Source organism: Loxodonta africana, chromosome 23 (assembly GCF_030014295.1).
Source record: "Loxodonta africana isolate mLoxAfr1 chromosome 23, mLoxAfr1.hap2, whole genome shotgun sequence".
NCBI classification, from domain to species: Eukaryota; Metazoa; Chordata; class Mammalia; order Proboscidea; family Elephantidae; genus Loxodonta; species Loxodonta africana.
The window spans coordinates 68,093,746-68,106,483 of record NC_087364.1 but is presented as its reverse complement, the minus strand read 5'-3'; the positions used below and the strand labels follow the sequence as shown (position 1 = coordinate 68,106,483).

The following is a 12,738-nucleotide window of genomic DNA, read 5'->3' as shown; positions in this document are numbered from 1 at the left end:
GGACTCTGAATCTTGAGGGTTGGGCTTTGTTCGTTTAACAAGATCTTGAAGAGACATGAGCCATGTCACAAACACCTACCACCACTGGGCTTCCTTTAAGAGGTACTTGATTTTAAATCATCTTTAACTGTTCCCAGGAAATTGTTCTATTTCTGGTTCCACAAAAGTATAACCTATGAAGTGGAGCAGTATTCTGGTTGTTCTAATTCCACTGTCCTAAGAATGCTTTTTTTTTTTTTTTTTAAAGATTCACTACTGATTAGTTTGAAACTTGGATAAACACCACAATCTCTGATCTGTTTACAATTCTTTGTAAATAATGGCAGGTGTGTCGAACAATCACTGGGGGCTTAATTGTAAAGCATTCTTGACTCACTACTTCTAATTAGCTCACAATATTGGAAATAAAATTTGAAACCTCCAGCTATTTTGGACAAACCATTATGATCTCAATAACTGCAAATGTCCCCCGACCCCTCCCCGCCCCCCTTTTTTTGGTATGGCAAGCTGTAAGATCACATTGGAACTACCAAAAATAAATTCTCTTTGAGGAAAATGAGGTTTGTGTTGCAGACACAATGCACTATCACAAACAAAATTTTCTATGATTTCTGGTTGGTTAAATAAACCAATGGAAAGCTTCTGTGGCACCCTCGTCTATGGGCATTGCGATGAGAAAAAGACAGCTATTTTCCTGTGCCCCCAAACTGGGATCTCAGTCAGTTAATTCCAGTTACATAGCGCATGAGATCCTAAATTTCCAAGGCAATACTGAAAGTTACTTAAGACCCTAGGTGAGCTAGTCAATTGGGAAATGCTTGAAGTTGTTCCCAGAGACAACAGATCTGATAGTGATGAACACAACAGTGGTTCCCACCCTTACGACATTTGTCCCTGACTGGAGTGGGGGCAAGCCTCACAGGAACAGGTTTAGATGTAAGGGCTTCCTTCCACAGCTCCTCCCCAACACCCCAGGGTGAGGTGGCTTCCAACAAAGGGTGGGGATGATGGGAGAGCAGAGGACAGGCACTGTAATTTTGCATTTGTTTAAAATATTGCACCATGAGCACCATCTCATGTCACTGAACTGAAAAGCTTCTTCTTAAATAGCTGTTTAATATTCCATTTTATGGATGGATTGCCATTTAAGTCTTTATTTTTGACACCTAACTTTTCAAATATCCTTAATTGCACTTCTAAATAATTAGAATAGACTCCTAGAAATATTACTAAGTCAAACACTAATATTTAAGGCTTTTCATACATATTGCCAAGTTACTTTCTGCAAGTAGAGGAAAGCCTACCTTTCTAGCACTAAGTCCTGCTGTATAAAACTTATTTCTCTTATGAACTATCCATGTTTTCTCCCTTTTCTATTGTGGCATTAGTGTTTTTTTTTTTTTTTTTTTTTTTAATTAAAAGTGGTAATAATTGCCTATTATCATTTTAAACTTTAAGATACTAATCATTTCATTTGTGACTGCTATTACTTTTGTGTTTATAAAATCTCCACAACCAGAATTTATGTTTACAAAAAAACCTCCAGCATTTCCTAATGCTAGTTGTTCTCCACCTGGATTGGGTATCACGTGGGTGGCACCCGAGGGGCACACCCAGCACACCGTCTGGTAGTGAAGTTTCACGCTCTAGCTCACCTGTGCTCGCTTTACTTAAAATCTCACTCTACATTCTCAGAGCTGCTTAGTCAAGCCTATTCACTTAGTTCCTTTAGTTATTTCCAGTATTCATTAATACAAATTCTGTTTACTGACCAGTATATCCCACAACACAACTAGAATATAAAATATTTGGTAATTCTACCATTTGTACCCCAATTTTATGTTTTATTTATTTATTTATTTGGAGTGGCTAAACTGAGTATTTCAAATAGATAAAGAAAACTATCTTCCTTTAACACGGAGAACAAACTCTCAGTTCTCATTAACTCCTGCTGAGCTAGTTGGCTATAAATACAAAGCATGTCAATTTCCACACGCACCTCTCTGAATTCAAGTAAAAGTTTTGGTAGACAAGGATTTCCTACTTAAGTATCATTAACATGATATGAATATCGAGTACAAATATTGCTCACTTCTTTCATTCCTTTAAATTATTTGCTTTGAAAATTTAAAAACTATCATTAAGTCATTAATAACATTTTCATTTAAGGTTAAAGTATTTTGAAATGTGAAAATACAAATCTAATCAAATTAAGTTTTGAACACATATAAAGCCAAATATTTCAACAAAACTGCAGTTTAATTTCAGAAAATGTGTTAAAATATATATTTATACATCAATTTCTGACATACTTAATGTGTTAGTATACACAAAATGATGCTTTCTCTTGAAACTGTATTTATGAAATGTACATTTTAATTTAAATACTCAGTATACACTGCACTTAATCTGCATGTTGCATTTATTAAATACATTAAAATCTGCAATGTAACAAAACGTTTTCTGCATACGAAATTCAAAACACCATTTTAAATGAACAAAAGATGGCTCACTTCATTTTTTTTTTTTTTTTTACAACTAGTGCATAGAACACTAGCTCAGCTCCGCCATACCACCTGTTCGTTCTTTTTTATTTGACATTGTTCACAGACTAGTACATATTACAATAAGAGTGCTGGATAAAAACATGAGGTACCAAAGTGGTTCAAAGATTATAGGTCATGCAGATCATGCTAGACAGCAAAGAAAATTGTGACCGAGAAAACACTAAAATAAAAATACATAAAGAATGTGCATTATAAAAAAACAAAAACAAAAAACTCCATTACACAGCTTTGCTTCTTTGGTTACAAAGTAGGTTGAACAATTTCACAGCTTTTTATTCCCACCCGAAAAAAAAAAAGTCATACGAAATGTCAAAAAGCAGAGGAATCGTGGCAATTTCTCTATTAGAAAGTAGAAAGAAACGAACAAAGTTTTCTTCATCAAAATAGCCCAATTATTTATTATATCACAATAACCGGTGACTATCTGTACAGTTGCACTATGGTCTTCATACTTACACTATACAAAATTTACATTCAAGCTGGGTCTTTACTACTGAAAATAAATACCGAAGGTAAATTGCCATTAGTGTTAGAAATATGGCAGGATTCTTTTGTTCAATTATTGCCTAAACGTTTTATCTATTAAATGCAATCCTGTCTTTCAATTCCTTTACTGATACTTATATTTAAAAAAATTAAAAAAGTTCTGTGACATTGTTCATGTACATTATGAAAATAGCAGCCCTGTAATAAATAAAACACAAATAAATGAAAACTTATGTAGGCAATGTTACTGATATTGAAAGAAAAGTGGCTCTTTAGATGAACTGTTACTTATCACATGACAGGAAGGCTCGGGGAAATCCACGGGCAACTGGCCACCGGCAGAGCCACCACAGCTCCTACAGACCGCCCCCACGCGCACCAGGTAAGACGCAGACTTTGCTCCCGTTAAGAGAACCCATCCGTTACTCTCCTTTTGTACTGATGACACAGAACTGGACATCAACAGCGCTGCATGACACCTCAGAGAGAGGAAAAGCTCTTGTAGAATGATTGTCTAATACTGAAAAGGCCAAACACACAACCCAAGCATGGCTACTTGCTTTCGTGTAAAGTGGAAAGAACAGCAGTGGCACACAAGGACAGACTGCTCTCGGGTTTTTCTTAATGAGGCAGAAAGCACTACGCTGAGGAGACATTCGGCTGCTGCGGAGGTTGCGATGGCTGCGGTGGCTGTGCGATCGCTGCTTGCTGCTGAGAAGTGCTACCGGCATGGGCCTGCTGGGCTGGGAGCTGGGATAACTGATCACTGTTTGAAAGAGATTTTAACAGTGCATTTTCTCGTTCAAGTAAGGAGTTTCTTTCAACTAATTCTTTTATTTGTTCCTTTAGAACTTCCACTTCTTCTCTTACTGCATACATCAAATGGCTTTTCACCAGATCCTGTGAAAAACAAAATCAAGACTGTAAAAAAAATTCTAAGGGAAAGGTTCCAGCCTACGCGGTGCCTTATGGACACAATGCACTTTCACATCCATCTTCCTGCTCTTGATCTTAACGTTTTCAGTCTATCCTGACTGGCCCTATCAGAGATGGGGTGGAGAAAACCCAGGTCCCAACTAGAGCAGCAAGCCCAAGGCCTGAACGTCATCTGGAGCGATCTGCTGTGATTTCTAAAAATCCTAGCTCTCTAAATTGTCAACTGTAAGCTTAGAATTCAAAGAAGTCTAAAATCACAGGGTTAGGTGTTAAGACTAAGAAACAAAGGAGCAGCACTCCAGTGGAGGTTGTCTGGTATCACCCCAGTCCTACTACTGCGTTCTAGATAAAGTGACTTACCACTTTAAAATTGCAGGATTCACGTTTTAACAGCTTGAAACTAACAGTACTTATTTATAGCCTATCTATACAGTTTTTATTCAAGTTTATGAAAACTTGAATAAAAATATTTATTAAACCTGAATAAAACAGTGCCTGTAAATGACCAAAGGATGACAAAGATTCCCAGATGAAGTTTCCACTTCAATACACTCTTATGTCGTTAAACCATTTTTGATGCTGAAATATTTTTGGAAAATAATGCATTTTAATTACCTATGTCCAAAAAGGAAACCCTGGTGGTGTAGTGGTTAAGCTCTACAGCTGCTAATCAAAGGGTCAGCAGTTCAAATCCCCCAGGTGCTCCTTGGAAACTCCACGGGGCAGTTCTACTCTGTCCAGTAGGGTCGCTTTGAGTCAAAATCGACTCGATGGCAATGTTTTTTTTTTTTTTTAATGTCCAAAAATGGCTCTTATCAGTGATAATGCATGGCATGTGAGATATTCAAATGAGGTAAATATTTACTTAACTGTATTTCTAGACTGTAAGTTCTCACGAGTATTTTAGCATCTTCAACTAAATCTCATTATAGAAAAATATAACTTGGTCATCTTTGGTTTAGAGAAATTAAGCGTTCGTTTTTAACGATAAAAACCAAATGCTTCATCAACCAACCATCTATGAAATGAGAGGACTGTAAACTTTTACTTACCATTGCTTGTTCTATTTTGTTGTCAATGGCTACAACACCTCCCCCAGATGCACTGGAAAAAATTAGAATATTTCACGAATTATTCTAAAAAAATTAACCTTCCTTCCAAGTCTCAAAATAATATAAAAACATTTGTGTTTTACTTAATAACAAATAGAGTAATTTAAAACAGCTTAATAAGTCTATTCTCACAGTTTTAATACTCAGGTCTCTCATTTTTAAAATGAGAACCTCAGTAAATAGATGGCTTCTAAAAATCCTCTGTAGTTCCAACACTTCTATTTGCCTGACATATGCTACTTTGAAGTAATTCTCAAATCTACTGAGGTTCTCAATCCAGCAGTCTTAAAAAGAACACACAGAACCAACAGTACTGTCTCCACAACCGTTAAACTTCATTATCCAACTACATATTCTAATCCCAGACTTTACTAATTGCATTCAAATTCAGGTGACGGTTTTTACTCCTCAAGTTAGTATATTTTAATATCTAGCTTTAAAATTTTTAGATCTGGCTTCTAAAAATGATTCAGGGGGCTTCTGAGCAGTACTTGCACGTTGGTTAATAAGGAACTCAACATTCTGACCATCCTACAGGCTTTGGTTGTTGTAGGTTACTCGGTGTCAAAAGTCATCTAGTATGCGGTTTAGGGCAGTTTTTCCTAGAAAAACTTCGAAGTAGTCTAGCTAGTAAGTACCTCCTCAATTCAAATTATCACCTTAGCTTCTGTATGATAATAAACAAACACCAAAAGGTGAATAATTGTCTTCTCTGGTAGATTATTTCTCACATGAATTAACTTTAGTTAAGAGCAGCAAGAATCTACATCCTCTTCTTGATGTTTCTGTACATTTTGAAAAACAAACTAGGGTTGTTTTTGGAGCCCCAGTGGCGCAGTGGTTAAGAGCTATGGCTGCTAACCAAACAGCAGTTTGAATCCACCAGGCGCTCCTTGGAAACCCTATGGGGCAGTTCTACTCTGTCCCTTTAGGGTCACTGTGAGTCGGAATCAACTGGTAACCAGCTTGGTCTTTTTTTTTTTTTTTGGTTTGGTGGCACAGTGGTTAAGAGCTATGGCTACTAACCAAAGGGTCAGCAGTGCAAATCTGCCAGCCACTCCTTGGAAATCCTATGGGATAGCTCTACTCTGGACTATAGGGTCGCTCTGAGTTGGAATTGACTCGACAGCACCAGGTTTTTTTGGTTTAGGGTTTTTATTACTCTTCTAAAGAAAAAATAAATCTATACAGTACTAAAAGAGGTCTTTAAAACAATTTTTATTCAAAGCTACTAAATACTCATTATAAAGTAGCACTAGAATAGGAGAACACTTTTATTTTAGATGGTGTGGACCCTCAATACTGTTACCAGATTGAGGCTCAGGGTTATCCTGTCCGACGTAGTGGTGCATTTTATATACTGTAATCCAAGTACACCTGGTTATCATCCTGGTTCTGCTACTCACTACCTGTGTGGTCATCAGCAAATCACCTACTTCATTTCCCTGGACCTCGGTTTCATCATCTGTGAGATGACAAACTTGGTGTAAATACCCAATGGACTTTCCGTTTCTCAGCCTCCAAAGTCTGAATCGATACATGAAAACACTGACTTGTTTGTCTAGGCATCAACCACCTTAACTGCAGTACACTACTTCCCTTCTTGCTACTGATACATCTGACAACTGTGAAGGACTAACAAGGCCATACATGTTAGCCTTTAAAAGCTTGTAGAGCCTGTGCAGAGTTATGTATGTCACTACCAACTACAGAAAAGCTATATAAACCCTAAGTCTTCAGTGTCAAGTTCAATGACAGCATGTGGATATCTATCAAATATTGGCCACAATTTGGCAAAACAAAACAAAAGACTCACAGAGATAGCAAGTGTTGTAATTACTGCCATAGAGTCATCATAAAATGAAGAAAATGAAAGCTTAGAATCTCTCTTTTTTAACTATCATGGTAAAGGCAAGGAATAATTTTTAAAAAGAATCTGTTTACTATGGGTCACTTTTTTAGGATAAAATCTAATCTTGATTAGCATTTGTTAAATGAATCATGGGCACAGAGGGAATAGACAGAAATGTAGAACTGCAAAATGAAAGATAAGAATGACTACATTACTTTCTACATGATGAATTGATCTACTGGCATTGAGGCCCCCCAAAAGAACAGAATGAGCTTGAATTTAGTGTTTAAATAAAGCCAAATACAATGGAATTCACTGGAAAAGTAAAACCCATTTAACTTATCAGTGTTGCACTACAGTAAAATAGCCTGGCTTTCCAGGCAGTTCAGCCATCTTTCAATTAATCCCAACTGGCTCCCTGCCTCGGTGTCTCTTTCCACGCCTCCTTACTCTTATTACAAGAGATCACTAGGAAGAGAAGTAGGGACTCAGCTTCCAATTTCACAAGTTCTCTACACCGTCATCTTTCTTACCAGGCAGTTTCATCCATGCTTTCAGCCCAGCAAGTTTGTACCAATCATCACCAGTCTTTTCTCTTTAAAAATTAAAACCAGTGAAGGCAAAGTCAGGATAATTTAACCGCGCATTTTTAAAAACTTTGTGAAAAACTGACCTTTTTCTTTATCTGAAGTAATGTGGACAGAGACATAATGGCTACTTACTTAAAATAAATATTAACAAAGCACTAGGTAGAGGAAAGAACGCTCAATTATTTTAGTGAGTCCTTAAAACAAGCCTGAATGATATTATCATCCTACAACTGAGGAAATTAAGGCCACATAACTTGCTCAAAGACAAAGCTAGTGATAGATTCAAACCTACATGTAAGGTTAAAATGCTTTTTCTACCACGACAGTAAGAGACTATCTATAATGACCTCAAATAAACCCAATGTTGTGTATATTCTTATGAAGAGTGCTTTAACTGAGTGCCAGCGTTAATTATAAAACCATAAGCATGGATCCAAAGATTAAGCCATTTTCATAATATGCCATTTATCTTATTTAGCACATTCCTAGAAGTTCAGCTCTTAGAACAAGGGAGGTAACTTCTTAGAAAAGACAGTTGCTCACGATCTTTAGACAGCCAGTATAGTTCACCTCTTCACTCAGAACTAAAACACTATTTTGGTTTGTTAGAAAGCTGATGATATCTTAAAATTTTATGTACCTATAAGCAAATTACTGTAAAAAAAAAAATTACCTTGCATTACTCAAAGACATCTCTAACTTTGTGTTGAAGGTTAATCACAATTTTAAATCCACCAATTCCCTAAATTACAGAATCAAATCTTTTGTGGTAAGAACTATTCCTTCGATTGAGTTGGGAGTAAATCCTATATAGTTATGCTCACGCCCCCTTGCCCAAATGTGATAAAAATGATTCTTCCTGAACTCACAAGTAGATGCCTCCACCTTTCTATGAGGTCAGTCCTTAGGAATCATGGACTGTTCTCAGTAAATCACCTACCACCTTCATCCCCATCCCTGAAATTAAGTTTTAAGTTCTATAATAACATCATTACTACTAAGATGCATTAATTCTAACCTGGTCAATATTTTGCCTCTCACAAAAAGTATGCTTTGTTTGTTTGCTTGTTACAAAAAAAATTAGGAAAATATAAGTTACTGACTGCAAAAGAGTAAGTCTAACAAATCTATAGCTCAGCAAGCCTGTGAAAGTCAAATTAAAAAAAAAATCCATCACTCTTTTGTAAGAGGATATTAAAAAATAGTTATAGCTTAACACTTATTTTTGAGAACAAATAACAATTCTCCCTCCAAAAGAGCCTACACAGATAAAATTCATGTACACTTAAATAACATTACATTTAACAATGCAGAACTACAGCAGAACCTTCAAAAGCTGGAACCTGTATAAGGCGGAAAACTGTTAGAGAAGGAAAATGCCTTTTCCACTAACAGAGTGTGACAGGAAAGTGCTAAGATTACACCCTGTCAAAGGTGGAACACTAGAGAGACCAGAAAAAACAAGGCAGTCCCACTGAGTTCCGGCTCTCACAGGTTTCCATGCATAATATAAGTCCCATGTACTAACAGCGTTAAAAACAACTGTTTTATGATTAGGAAAACAAAGCTGTACATAATACAATAAGCCCCAATGATTTAATTTCTACATTCACTCTAAATACCAACCTAAACTTTTCTATTCAGTCACCATTTTTCAACCAAAATCTTCTGACCAAATAACAAACCTCTATGGTTATGAATAAAACCTTCAGATGAATAATAAATTAAGCTAAGAACTTAGAATTTAATGTATTCTAATTATTGACCATAAAGTCTACCAATTAATGTTTAATTTCATGAAAAAAAAAATTCACAAAATGCCCCATGTTGATTTTTAAACTATTATTCATTATGAGCAAGCAAATAAAATGGCTACTTAAAAAGTTTTATTAATTCTCTGAAGTAACTAGTCTTACAATGGTGTGAAAAAAAGCTTTTAGTATTTATACAGTTTTATTTATCATTAGCATCTTCTATAAATAGCTTTCTCGTCAATGATCCCAACATATTTTATATTAATCTAGTTAATTTTATGTTAAATTTCTGGGTAGAAAAGAATGTTTAAAAAGAGGAAAAAAAAGATACACACTGTTGGTTGTGTTAATGTTAACTTCCTGGTTGTACTATAGTCATACAAGATGTTACCAGTGAGGGAAACTGGGGGAAGGGCACATAAGGACTTTCCTATGCTCTTTTTGCAACTTATTTGAATCTGTAATTATTTCAAAGTAAAAGTTAAATTCACAATATACACAAAAAGGTATGAAATGAATACAAAGTCTCTCTCCTACCTCAGACTCCCTTTGTCCAGAGAGAATCGCATTGTTTGTATTAAGGGCCTTAAAAAAGGCTACTTTTGGAAGAGTCTTTAATACTCTGGAGTATTTTATGCCTAAAAATATATAAAAATTAAAAACTTTTCCAATAATCTCCTTAAAATATAAAGTACTTTTAGAAATCTCTAGTGTAAGACCCCAAAATTAATATGGGTAGGATTCACATTGACAGTTCACAACACATGAAAAAATACTCAACACCTCACTCAAAATAAAAATACATATTAGAACTACAATGTAATCCCGTTTTCCAAAATAGACTGCTAAACACATTAAAATTTAATGGACTGTTAGTGATTCACTGTCTGTGGGAAAACTGTCCTCGTACGGTGCTGGTGTAGGTGGTATAATGATTAAAGCCTTAGAGCAATTTGGTTAGATCTAACACAATCTTACACACACACATTTATTTGCTCTTTACACATCAGCAATCCTACAACTAACTGGTAACTGATCCTATAGATATTCTTTATACACAGGAAATAATGTGTTTGTAAGGTTACTCATTACAGCACTGTCTGTAACAGCAAAGCATCTACCAGTAGGGGGCTTGTTAAATAAACCATGGCACATGCATCCATTCCACTGACAGCTATGTATCTATAGAAAGCCATTAAGTGTTCTGGAATTCCCATTCTTCTTAATGTCCTCCATAATTTGTTACGATCCACACAGTCAAATACCTTTGCTTAGTCAATAAAACACAAGTAAACTTCTTTCTGGTATTCTCTGCTTTCCACCAAGATCCACCTGACAATAGCAATGCTATCCCTCCTTCCAGTCCTCTTATGAATCCAGCTTGAACTTCTGGCAGCCTCCTAGTAATGTAAGGGTACAACTGTGCTTGAATTATCTTCAGCAAAAATCTGCTAGCATGTGATATTAATGATAAACCAAAACCAAACCAAAGCCGTTGCCATGGAGTCAATTCCAACTCATAGCATTTCATCGCCTTTCTTTGGAAGGGGCATACATAAGGGTCTCTTCTAATCTACCGACCAGGTCTTTCAAGTTTCTTCACAGTGCTTCCAGTGTTGCAACTAATTTATTGAAGCTTCTCAACTGGTATGTAGTCAATTCCTGGAACCTTGTTCTTCACCAATGTCTTCAGTGTAGCTTGAACAAGTTCCTTCAGTACCAGTGGCTCTTGATCATATGCTACTTCCTGAAATGGTCAAACCTCAACCAATCCTCTTTGGTACAGTGACTGTGTATTCCTACCATTTTCTTTTGATGTTTTCTGTGTCATTCAATTTTTTGCCCACGGAACTCTTCAGTATTGCAACTCAAGGCTTGAATTTTCTCTTCAGTTCTTTCAAATGCCAACTGCACTCTTATCTTTTGGTTTTCTAACTCCAGGTCTTCGCACCTATCAAAATACTTTACCTTGTCTTCTCAAGCCATCCTTTGAAATCTGTTCCGCTCTTTCATGCCATCATTTCTTCCATTCACTTTAGCTATCCTGAGGTCAAGAGCAAGTTTAAGAGCCTCTTCTGATATCCATTTTGATCTTTTCCTTCTTTCCTTCTTTTTCATGACCTTTCACTCTTTATGCATGATATACTTGGTATCTTCCCACAATTCTTGACCTGTACACGGATCAAGAGGCAGTTGTTCGAACACAACAAAGGAATGCTGCATAGTTCAAAACTGGAAAAGAAAGGTGAGCGTCGGGGTTGTATCCTCTCTCCTTACTTATTCAATCTGTAAGCTTAACAAAAAATCTCAGAAGCTCGTCTATAGGAAGAAGAACACTGCATCAGGATTGGAGAAGGCTCATCTGCACTATGCAGATGACACAGCCATGCCTGCTGAAAACAAAGGTGACTTGAAGCATTTACTGATGGTTAAAATACAGCTTTCAGTATGGATTACCTGAACGCAAAGAAAATGAAAATCCTCACTGGACTGATAAACGACATTATGATAAATGAAGCAGAACTTGAAGCTGTCAATGATTTCATTCCATTTGGATCAACAATCAACATCTACGGAAACAGCAGTCAAGAAACCAAATAACATACTGCACTGGGCCAATCTACTCCAAGACTTCTTTAAAATTTTAAAAAGCAACAATGTCACTTCGAGGACTAGGGTACACCTGACCCAAGCCATGTTCTTTTCAACTGCCTCATATGTAGGCATAAGCTAGACAATGATAAAAGAAGACAGAAGAACTGATGCATTCCAACTGTGTTGCTCGTGCAGAGTATTGAATATGCCATGGACTTCCAGAAGAAAGAACAAATAAATCTTAGGAAAAATACAACCATAATGCGCCTTACAAGAAGGATGGTGAGACTTTGGCTTATTTTTGGACAAGTCATAAGGAAAGACCAATTGCTAGGATATCATGTTCACTAAAGTAGAGGATTAGCAAAAACGAGGAAAACCCTCAATGGGATGGATTGACACAATAACTACGACAATGGACTGAAACCTACCAACAATCATAAAAACGGCACTGGACCAGGGAACTTTGTTCCGTTATACATAAGGTCACCATGAATTGGAACAAACTCAACTGCAACTAACAACATAAAAAAAAAAGATGTTTTTCTGCGTACTGAGGTGGGAACAACTAACAATTCCTGGACATTTTTAAAGGTGCAGAAGCTTGTATTATATATTACCTTTTGTGTCAAAAGTGGATGCCTGGGTATAATGTATATTGTATTTGCTTGTATATGCATAAAGAAACTGTGGAAGGAGACACTCACACGCACAGAGAAAGTGGTTATCTGGGAAGGCAGGCAGATGGGGGGATGGGATGAAAGCAAGACTACGTTCATCACACTTTGGGGAATACAGAAAAACACATTCCAAAATAAAAATGACCCATGTAGGATTTAATACCCT

At 36.4% G+C, this 12,738-nt stretch overlaps 1 protein-coding gene across 1 annotated transcript in view; it reads right to left on the bottom strand.

Moving 5' to 3' along the window:
* Nucleotides 1-214: 214 nt before the first annotated feature.
* TSC22D2 (TSC22 domain family member 2) overlaps nt 215-12,738 on the bottom strand; it is a 43,999-nt gene continuing 31,475 nt past the window's right edge. The window contains exons 3-4 of the mRNA XM_064275595.1: nt 5,042-5,093; nt 215-3,953 (exon numbers count right to left, since the gene is read on the bottom strand). Of these exons, the coding sequence (XP_064131665.1) occupies nt 3,693-3,953; nt 5,042-5,093 (313 nt within the window). The 3' untranslated portion in view covers nt 215-3,692. The remainder of the gene's footprint in view (nt 3,954-5,041; nt 5,094-12,738) is intronic.